At 44.2% G+C, this 11,123-nt stretch overlaps 1 protein-coding gene across 1 annotated transcript; it reads right to left on the bottom strand.

The window, feature by feature from the left end:
• Positions 1-1,633: 1,633 nt before the first annotated feature.
• LOC114616773 (myosin regulatory light chain RLC-A) lies at positions 1,634-9,771 on the bottom strand. Its single transcript, XM_028762223.1, has 4 exons — positions 9,639-9,771; positions 4,571-4,769; positions 3,949-4,110; positions 1,634-2,123 (listed from the first exon to the last, which is right to left on the bottom strand). Exons 2-4 carry the CDS (start codon positions 4,752-4,754, stop codon positions 1,951-1,953), a joined length of 519 nt encoding a protein of 172 aa, XP_028618056.1. The 5' UTR covers positions 4,755-4,769; positions 9,639-9,771; the 3' UTR covers positions 1,634-1,950.
• Positions 9,772-11,123: the final 1,352 nt, after the last annotated feature.

Raw genomic sequence — 11,123 nt, 5'->3', positions numbered from 1 at the left:
TCCTAAACTCCCCGTTGGCCCTCAATCTCCTCATTTTTTGTAGAAAGCGGTTCCCTTCTCAGAACCTAAGCCTCCACCTGTCTTTTATGCAATCACATCCACTTCCTGGCCTTTAAGTCTCGGGTTCCTTGATTAAACCCACTGGAGTCCAGTGGCAACATAACCGTAAAGCAGGTGTGCCGGCTGCTGCACACTGGAGTGTTTTTGCTGGGGCTTTGAAGCTGGAGGGCTAACCCTGAGGTCCTTTTCATCACAGAAAGTTCAGAGAGCGGTTCTGCTTTCAAGCCCACTGCTAGAGGAGATTCTTAGAGCTTTTTTTTTTGGCAGCCATTCTTGCTTAAGCAAAGCTCAGCTACTAAGCAGCAAACCCTACTAGCAAATTAAGAGATTTAATTCAAACAGGACTGACCACCTACTGTCCCCAACAGCCATTCAAGGGGTTGCCCAGATGGAGATGGATGTTGCAAGAGAGAATTTTAGTAGTACTTTTTTTTTTTCTACCTCACTGAAGATTTGTTAGCAAAAGAGATGATACGTGTAGGGCTTTTTTCTTCCCCTTCAGTAAGAGTGGAAAATTCAACAAGACTTAACACTGAGTGGATAAGCTGAAAAAAGTATTTTGCTTAAAAATCTAAATGAAATTCAAGCAGGAAATTAGGGCAGATTTCTATGACTCGAATCTTGAAGTAGGCGAAGGGTAGGTGTTACTAGTTACTACTCCCTCATCCCCCACCTCCATTCTACAGGACCGGCATTATTGGGTTAAGGCCTCTGGCTCTCTAACCTGCCACTCAAAGGCATTGCGTAACTGTTTATCAAATGAGGTAATGGTTTCCTTCAAGGACAGTCTTTCAATAGCATAACAGTTTGAAGCACACACCCCCTCAGTTTCAAATCTTTTTACACTTAGGGCTTCTTGAGACATTAGAAATGAAACAGAACAAAAGTGTTTTCCACTCCCTAATTAACAGGGCAACAGTTCTCAATTATCAAAAATAACGCAAGTTATTTTTAGGGTTGAAACAATGACCTCACTTTCCCAGGCATGCAGCCACAGCTGTTCTGACTGTGGGTAGGTCAGGAACGTCTAAAATTCACATATGGACTTATGAGGAATCTGCATAAACAAACATGGTCTTTTAATAGGGGTTGTTATAATAAGGAAGAACTGAATACAACAACAACAACAAAAATTACTGTATTTCCAACAGCTGGAAACACAGAGAAATCTGTCTTTTCTGTTAAAAGCATTCCAAAGACCCTTTAGAGCTGAAATAGTTTTTAAATAGAACAAATGAAAATTAGTGTGTTCAGGGCCTGCTCCTATTTTAGTGGCAGGAATGGGAAGAGGTAAAGCAGGATTGTCAAACTCTAGAGTCTGACTTACTCCAGGGGTCACAATTCTGCAGGAATTATTTTCCAAACTGGAAGACAAAGTCTAGGCACTCAAGGAAGGCTTCATCTGATTTCCCTGGAGGGGGAAAAAAGCAGAAGCAGAGAAAACCAGGATTGCTTTAAATCACAAGGAGCCCTGGACGGAGTCAGGGCAAGCACTGATGGGGCTGTCATTCACTTGTCTACCGTGCTTAGAAAGAGACGCGAGTAAAACTAAAAGTCAATAACACTAAACGACTAAGTATTTTATCAGAAAGTTTAATTATCATTCAGAAAAAATTGAGTGGATAACTTTCTCTGAAAAAATATACGGACTCTGTGGGCTGCAGTTGTTATTACACAGGATGAGACTGCCTGACCTTCTCATCCTGTAATGACAGAAAGTCCCATTTCCAGTCTGATTATAAAGGTACACGTGGCCCAAAGTGGCTGAGAATAAATACAAAACAAGAAAGGCAAAAAGCAGTAAAGCGAGGGCATGCAATGGGCTCCAGGAGAAAAATCTCAGAAATACCCCAATGGCAACAGGGAACATTAGTTGGAAGCCGCAGCTCTTCAGTCATCTTTGTCTTTTGCCCCGTGCTTGAGGATGCGTGTGAACTCAATGTAGTTGAAGTTCCCCTTCTTGTCAATGGGGGCCTCCCTGTACAGCTCATCCACTTCCTCATCTGTGAAGCGGTCGCCCATGGTGGTCAGCAGCTCCCTCAGGTAATCCTCCTGGATGGTGCCTGGAGGGTAAAGAATGGAGGATCAGAACACCCACACTCAACTTCACAGCCTGTGTATTTCTACCAGCCCTGGAAAGCCCAGTGGATACAGCCAGATACTTAGTGGTGTTACTCTGCTGTCTGTCTGTCTGCCCCACATCCTTGCTGTGGCTTGGTGATCAGCACAAGGCTGTACCTATCCTACAAGCCAATGCAACAGGTGTCTTGTAACCTGCCACCTGACATCATTTTCATAAAACCCACACAACAAAAGTAAGGTCATTACTTGTAGAACAGAAGCAGAACCCCGTGTCAGCCCTCATTTCCTTTCTAGCACTGGGCATTTTAAAGGGCTCTGCAAGTAACTTGTATGCACAATGATCGGGAACCTTTAATACACTATATAGGCCGAAAATAAATGAAACACAGAGGTTTTACCATAAAGCAAGAAAGAAAAGGTTCTGACAACTTCCTGGTGTATGAAATTATACTAGGAATACATTTACCACAAAGTGAGCTCAACAAACAAAATTAGAAAAGAAACTTCAATCCTACGTAATAAAAAAAGATACCGAAAATCTTAGAAGTGTAGCTTTGTAGAAATAAATCATTAACTCCAACCAATTGACTGGCACTTAAGTTAACTGTGATTGGGAATAAGCGTACAACTAAACTGTATCAATCATGCATGTGTCAAGAAACAGACACAGGGCTGGACAGATGGCTCAGTGGCTAAGAGCACTGACTGCTCTTCCAGAGGTCCTGAGTTCAATTCCCAGCAACCACATGGTGGCTGGTGTATCTTAAGACAGCTACAGTGTACTCATATAAATAAAACAAATAAATCTTAAAAAAAAAAAAAATAAGAGAGAGAGAGAGAGAGATAGAGATAGAGACAGACACAAATAAAAAAGCTTGGTGCATGGAAAGAAAAATAAAGGAGCCAAGAGAAAATTCTACAAAAACAACCCCACACTCACATGTGCTCATGTGAGCCTCTTTTGTGGGCAAGGGCCACATATGTGAAAATCAGAAGACAATCATGTTGTGGAGAGTCCTGAGAGCTAGGAGACCATGCCTATGTTAGCTGCCCATGACAACCCCTGGCATTTAAGACTAGCCTAGGTAACGCAGGTAATCAGGTATATTCCCTCTCTACACACACTTGCTGAGCCACAAGGCAGAAATCTTGGAAAATGTGCCCATGTGCTTTCTCTTCTGCTTTTGCCAGAGGACTGGGCATTCCTGTTGCTAACACTTTTTGTTTGTTTAATGGTTTGTTTTTTGAGGTATAGCTTTCTTACTAGATAGCCCAAACTCCCGATTCTCAACTCCACCTCCTGATTCTCATCTGATCCTCACAACAGCCTCATGAGATGGGTCATATTATTGTCAGTTTCATTAGGAAACAAAAGCGTAACAGAACCTTACCCAAGTAACCTGCCCAGAGTTACATAGCTATGACACAGCAGCAGACAGTTCTGAAACCAGGTAGCCTGAGCCCAGAGTCTAAGCTTTTCTCCGTGTATTTACTGTGCTGTGGTGTACAGCAATTTATGAGGTTGTTCTGGTCAGTTATTCATTTCACACAGTACTGACAACCAGGACCTTGGGGAATTAACTTTTAAGTAAAAGAGTAAATATGTTTCCCCAAAAGGTTTCAAATGTAACCAACGAACCTCTGAAAACCACTGATACTTATGGGAAGATGACTGATGAGCACAGGCCAGAAGGCTGCATAGAAAACCTCTACACAGTGCAAGCGCTGAATCACTACACTTAAATCACTAATATCCTGCCACAGAACTAAGAAACAACTTTATGATTAAAGGTTACCCCAGCTTACCGATCGCTTCCTCATCGAAGCAAGCGAAGGCGTTTCTGATGACGTCCTCGGGGTCGGTGCCGTTCAGCTTCTCTCCAAACATAGTGAGGAACATGGTGAAATTGATGGGGCCTGGGGCCTCGTTCATCATGGCGTCCAGGTATTCATCAGTCGGATTTTTTCCTGAATAAAAGGAGCCACATTCGTAATAACATTAGGAAACACATCAATTATTAATCACAGTAAACATTCTAGCAGGAAATAAAATCATTTGGGTTCATGATGGCAAAACTAGGGAGGGGGACATGTGCCCACTGAAGCAGATGCCACCGAATCCAAGGAAGCCGGCATCTCCCTGCAGCTGGAGTCACAAGTGACGGTGAGCTACTGAGTAGGAGTGCTTGTGCTGGGTACCAAGCCTGAATCCTCTGCAGGCAGTATGCACTAGTAACTCTCAGCAATCTCTTCAGCCCCACTCCCTCAAACAGCAACCCACATACATGTAGGAAGGCAGATACACACAGCCCTCCAGTCCAACCAGAAATAGGTACAGGAATATTCATGTGCCCAGTAGGAAATACTGTTTCATGAAAAATATGAAGGAAATTCTACACAATACATCAGCACTGCAAGTAGACATTACCCATTGAAGCCAGCATGTCGTGCAGGTCCTCCTTGTCAATGAAGCCATCCCGGTTCTGGTCGATCATGTTGAAGGCCTCTTTGAACTCTTGGATCTGGGATTGGTCAAACATGGCGAACACATTGGAAGTTGCGCGCTGAGGGCGCTTCTTGGTGGTCTTAGTCTTTGCCCTTTTGCTCGACATGGTGGCGGTTAAATCCTAAGTAAGCAAGAATTCAAGGGGAATAAAATCAGTACCTAAGATTACTAAGTATGAATCACAATAGTGGATTACTTGAATAAGTGGAATTGTCTTTATATACGCTTGAGACTTCTCAGTCAGCGCCATGTTACAGTGGAGTGACAAAACTGGGTAAAAATTTCATGCCAACAACCAAACTAAAAGTGAAAAACCCATCTTGAACTTTGAGTTCACTTACTCTTAAAAGTTTAAAGTTTTTTTTTTTAAAATAAGGATTTCAATCAACATCAAGTGAAAGCAAACAGCCCATCAAGATTACAAATCCCCACTACCACCATAGAACTTAACAACAAAAGAAAAATAAAAACCAAGGAGAGGGTTTGCTTGGGTTGGGGTGGGGGTTAGATACGTGGGAAACAGCAGTTATCATGCAAGGGCACTATGGAGCTGCCAGGAAACACTAATTCATCTTCAGAACCTTATCCTTCTGAAGCTCACACCTAAATTAGCCGATCCGCTCTGTCAGAGATGGGAAGTGGCAAGGCTGACTGACTGAACAAGTCTCCCCTCCTACTCTCTAAGACAAATGCTATTCTTCCACATTCAGGTAACATTTCAGGTTGCACCCACACTTCAGGGGTCAATGTCGTTCAAAACATTTTGATGAAAGGCTAACATAAAAGCATGGAATGTGAAGTAAATTCACCACGAGCTAGTCTTACAGACTCGATACAGTACTTAGAGACTTGACAGAACTTTATACAGATCTGCTCTGTGAACAGTAGATGCACTACCCACGAGATATAACTAAAGCTTCTCCTTTGAAACCAGAGCACAAGTAGTAAAGCAATTTCATTTAAAGAACACCTTAAAATCATAGACACTATCTTTGCTCTCTAAAAAATTTACCCCTGTAAAGCTTAAAAATAAAAATATAATTTTCCCCATGAACACTCAACTTTAAAACAATATAAAGTTTTTGAAGTGGAAAATCCTATAGTTATCAGATAATAAAATCTTGGCATACCATTCCTCAGAGGTGAAGTGCAGATGACAGAGTACGAGCCCTGCTCGGCAGGACTGACACTCTGGAGTTATATTCTCCAGGCAGGGCTAAAACAGGCACTACTGACTTCACTCTCTGACCAAGATAACAGTTTTAAAGCTTACGTTCTGAAAACAACATTCAGCCATGATTCGGCAAAGCACCATGCCCTTGCTCTAAAAATAAGACTGTGGACTGCAAAGAATGAACCGCTACCTAGATTCCAGCACCCGAAGTGACCCTTAGAATGTTTCCTACGAGTTAAAAAAACAAAACAAAACAATTTCTTACATTCTTTCCTTGATTACAACACACCAATAGACTAAAATTATGGAAGCAATTAGAAAAGCTCTGCTCACACTGCTTTTTATCTAAATCGGGTTTCAGATTTGAGAGGTTATCTTAAAAGGACAGCCTGTCACAACTCCAGTTATCTACCACAGAGAGTCAGGGGGCACAGCAAAATGACTCTAGAAGGATGCCATGTAAGACAATTACGTAGCCTCAAATTTCTACTTTTATTTCTCCTTTGAGACTGACTATTGCAACCATTCATGAGTGCATATTTTCAGCTACTGTCCTCTGGAGGCTCTACATCTCACTCACTACACAAGGCTGCACTCCTCCCTTCTGAGCTAAATGGATTAACCACTAGGCCATACAGAGTACATCACTACTGGCTCTTAAACGTGCAGACAGTACAATATGAACTAGTTCACACCTCTTCAAGATTTTGAGCACAGCATGTCTTTGAAGTCAAAAATCATCTTCAAAAATAGCCTGTTTTGTATGACAATATTGTCTTCCTTCTCTCAATGACCCTGGAATGTCAGTTATTTGAAAAATCAATGAGAACCACAGGTTAAATAGCTTACAAAGGTGATTTTTTTTTTATCTACAAAATTCTCATGTAAAACTACATTTGATGGGGGTACTCTTAAAATTCCTTTATAAAAACGCTTAAAATATTAAAAGCAACATGTAATTTTAATATTTAATATTACTTAAAGCATGCATCTAAAAATCAGCAAGTGCATTATAGAGCAGCTGAGGTTTTATGTAGCATCAACAACAGTTTCAGACAGAACTTCAGTTCATCCCATACTTTATTCAATTGTACTAGGACTAATTAATTATATTAATGCATATCCAATGTCATTAGCATTGAACTCGAGTCAGAAGTGTGAAAGCTTTAAAAGCACGCATGTGACCTATCTTGAAGAAGTTAAAACCCGGCAAGAGAGGGATGCAGTCCAATGACTGGTCCAACTTAGGCAATGAGTGACATACTTCCCATTCCAGAGGAATGACCCCAAAGTTACAACAATGCAGAAAGGTACAAAAGAGTGAAGTGGGTGGTGGTGAATGCTTTACTCCCAACACTGGGAGGCAGCCAAGGATACATGGTGAGACTCTATCATAAACACTGAGAGTTCAGAATGGTCCCCTAATTTCTACAGGATTAGAGAGGAAACTAAACACTGAACGCATTATCACTTGGAAGTGACATTCCCACTATCTTTGGAATTAAGATCAGATGCTCGTCTTACTTCAAGAAGGTAACTCTGTGCAGATCTGATAATGTGATGTTGAGCCAGTTACTCCCTGAGTCTCAACTCCTTCACGATGACACTGATTCACAGGTCTCCCACAGAAACCTGCAGCTTCACAGCCATGACATAGCCAAATACCCGTCTATACAGACAACCACCAAACTACAAGCATGGTGGGAATAAATTCAGGTAATGGAGCCGGCGAGAATGGGGCTACGACGACACCAGGGAGAATCTCTGAGAGTGGCAGTATTCTCTTTAATGTGGTTCTAAAACAGTGATGCTGTAAATACAATGTTCAACTTAGTTTAAAAAGTTAGAGCAAAATAAAACTGCAAATATTTTATGATCGTTGTAAGGATTTCAATTTAGGGTGTACGGCAGGATCACCTGAGATCCTCACTTTGAAGGCTTTGTGAAAGGTCTCTGGTATGAAACTTAAGCAGCAGGAAGGTTTGCCAGCTGGCCTTCTAGAGAACGGATGACAGCTTTGGAGCATCAGAAAGAGGAGGAAGGGCAAAGGTGGTCAAGATGGCTTCTGTTTATAGATGGAAAGGAGTGTTGCAGCAGTGCATGTGGTATGGTGTGGGTTGTTTGTCTTGCAGTTCTGCCTCACTGTATGCTAGGTGAGCACTCTGACAATAAGCCACATCCCTGCCTCAAAAAGTTTCCTGATTTAGCAGTTTACTAAACGGGACCTCATGCTTGAGAAGACATCAGACTATGAAGACAGCCCGGAGAGGCTTTCTACACATGCCGAGGGCAACCAGATTACAGAATCTTTAGAAATGTAGACTTTAAAGAACCTATGGTATCTAAGTTTTGAAAAAAGCTAAAGTTGGTGTGATGACTCATAACTGGGCTTACAATCCCAGGCCTTAAATTAGGAAGACCATCTCAAGTTTTAGGCCACCATGGGCTAAAAGGAGACCCTATCCAAAATAACAGACAAATAAAGAAACAACAACATAATAACAAAAAAGCATCTATGAAACCTTTTAAGTAGGACTAATCCATACTAAGATATACATGAGATTGCCGAAATTAAATAGAATCTCACGTGCCTAAACTGGTAATAGATGTAAAAGATAGAAATTCTTAACAAAACATCTAAACTAAGCATAGTTAATACCTTTTAATTAAAAAAAAAACTCTCTTAAAACTGGGAAATATACCCTTTGGAAAACTGCCATCTCAAGACCTCATAGTGTGCTAGCACCTAGGTATCTGGCCTGCTTCGAAATCCAGATCAAATCTGTATTATTTAATTAGTGTATTTTTTACGAGATGGGAGGGAGGGGGATAGTCTCAGTTTTTAAAAGTATATTTTCAAGTTGGTATTTCAGTTTCAAGGAAAATCAAGTCTTTACTTCTTAGGCACACTTCCGGTTGAGAGTCAGCTTGGATCTTCCTAGCCAGCCACACCCAAGAGTTCGGAGCACCTTTTAAAAAAAGTCATGAGTTGCCAGGATTGACTCGTCAACTACGCCTCACTTTTGAAGACAAAATGCTTTTCTAATTAATCCGCATTAAAGGCCATCCAGAAACAAAAAAAAAGAAAAGATCAGCAATTTTAGCGGAGATTCGCTTTCGTCGCCTTTTTAAAAAAATTAAAATCTTAAAAGATCTCTAAAAATCTAACAATGTATTTGATGTGCCTACTCAAAGATTCTTAACTAAAAACACTCCTCTGTAGGGTCGACTTAGTCCCCTCGACAGGCAAACGAAACTCCCTCCAATCTGTTCAAATACCGCTTTAAAAAAAAGTTCTACTTTCAGAGGGGCGCACGCTGAGCTGCAAACTGGAACGGGCTCTGGCTCCTAACCGTAGCCGGGCAGCTGCAATGCCAGTGGCCGAGGGTGGCTGTCCTACGGTTTTGTCCGCACACTCCCTGGATTCTGGCAGGTTTACGTTAGCAACCCAACAGCGCTCGGGAGTCAGCTCTTGTGGGGCTCGGGTTTCGCGGGTAGGCAGTGGTCCAAGGCGCGCGGCGCCGGCGAGCTAACCAACATTTCCCTAACTCCAAGTCTGGGACTTAGAGGTCTGCGCCCCGGCTCTCCGCCCCGGCTCTCCGCCCGGACTCTCTCCCGGCTCGGCTCTCCGCCCCGGCTCTCTCCCGGCCTGGCTCTCCGCCCCGGCTCCCCGGCTCCCCGCCCCGGCTCGCGCGGGCACACCTGCCCAGGTGCGCTCCCCAGCCTCGGCTCCCGGCGGCCCCCGCGCACACCGCAGCCCCGCGGGGACACCTTCCCGGGCCAGGCCGCACCCGCCCCGCGGCCAACACCACTCACCCTGCTCAGCCGCGAGAACCGAGAGTGTCTCCGAGAAGCTCTGCCGCCGCCCTCACAGACTTTCTAACTATCCAGCCGCCCCAGAACGGCCACTTCCGGCCTCCGCTCGCGAGCCGGAAGGAAGCCTGGCGGCCATTCTTGCACCGCCTCTGTGGGCCAGCCCTGCCGGGAGGGGGCCTCAGGGAAGGTGTCGGAGCCGACCGCGGGCGCGGGGCGCCGATGGGGAGTGACGAACGCGTCGCTTAGGACTGAAAGGGCCGTGTGTCGTATCTCTGGGTCTCATTACTGACTCTTCGTCTTTCTCGCGTCTGTTTTTGAATTGCGATTCTGCTCTAGCCCCCTTTTCAGCAATGGTTGCGCCTGCCCTGGAGCTCTCCTTTGCCCGCATTCCAGAGAACGGAGAGAGGCGGGGACCCCGTCTAAGTCCATTTAGGGACATGGAGGAGCTGTGTCGCGGGTCTCACGTGACTGGCCTTGGCTCCGCCCACAGAGCCCGGCGCCTCCGCTCGGCTCTAGTGCGCCTGCGCAGGAAACTTCAGTGAATCAGCGTCTAGGTCAGCGCCTCTGGGTCTAGGCATCGCGGGGTGGTATGTGTGAGTGACTCGAAAACTATGAAGGGTTTTTTTTCTTTTTTTAAATGGATTTCCTCACGCTTCCCACGAGGGAGGAAACACTGAAGTTTCAGTCTCTTTGGTCCACATAGAGTTCATGAATTCAATATCTATTGCTCCGCTCCCTCTTCCAAAACATTCTCTGGAACTTTCTACCAGAGTTCCCTTTTACCCCGATGGTGACTCCTGCTTGCTCCACCGATCGCTCGAGGGTGAATGATGTCATTGGGATAAAGTGCTGGACCAGTTTACCTGTCAGGTCTCCTTGCGAGCCTGGCGAGACAATACCCAACCCCAGTTGTTTTCTTCTAGAAGAATTCCTCCCGTTAACTAGTGATACTGTTTAAAGTTAACTCAGAAGCAAGGCCACTGAGGGGGAAAATGCCCTAATCGTACAGATGACCGAAACAAATTTTTCCTCTCTTTGATACTTGGAGTGCTAAATACAAATACAAATAACTGGGTACTTCATCTCCAGCTCCCTAAACCAAGGGTTTTAAGAGTGGGTTCTTCGTTGTCAAGGACTTAAGGGGCCCAACATGACTTTTAGGGAAGACTGGGGACACAGCTGGTGGTTTTGGCTGTGACCAGTACAAACTCAGACGTCTGAGCAGTTAGAGATGGTGGTGGGTTCTGAGGCAGTGCGGCTCCTGCAGTGCACTAACACCTCCTGGCCTTCACACTGTAAGGCTTAAGTCTCCCTAATCTCCCTGTCCCGAAAGAGAAAACCAAAACTCCTTTCGAGGATGAGGAAATGGGTAGCTTCCATTCTGCCTCAGCTGGAGAACAGCACCTTGTTGCTTCTCTAGGAGCTGCCGATATGACCTTGCCAACTTAATAGATTCTAAACTGGTAAGCACTGGGGGGGGGGGGG

This window comes from Grammomys surdaster, unplaced genomic scaffold, assembly GCF_004785775.1.
Source record: "Grammomys surdaster isolate TR1022 unplaced genomic scaffold, NIH_TR_1.0 132, whole genome shotgun sequence".
In the NCBI taxonomy this organism is placed as follows: domain Eukaryota; kingdom Metazoa; phylum Chordata; class Mammalia; order Rodentia; family Muridae; genus Grammomys; species Grammomys surdaster.
This window is presented reverse-complemented; position numbering and strand designations above follow the sequence as displayed.

Bases quoted from the DNA above. Each gene is read 5' to 3' on its own strand.
- LOC114616773 (XM_028762223.1), bottom strand. From the start codon at position 4,754: ATGTCGAGCAAAAGGGCAAAGACTAAGACCACCAAGAAGCGCCCTCAG. The intron at 4,111-4,570 runs GTAATGTCTACT...CCTTTTATTCAG, and splicing joins CGACATGCTGGCTTCAATGG to GAAAAAATCCGACTGATGAA. The intron at 2,124-3,948 runs GTAAGCTGGGGT...TTTACCCTCCAG, and splicing joins CTTCGATGAGGAAGCGATCG to GCACCATCCAGGAGGATTAC.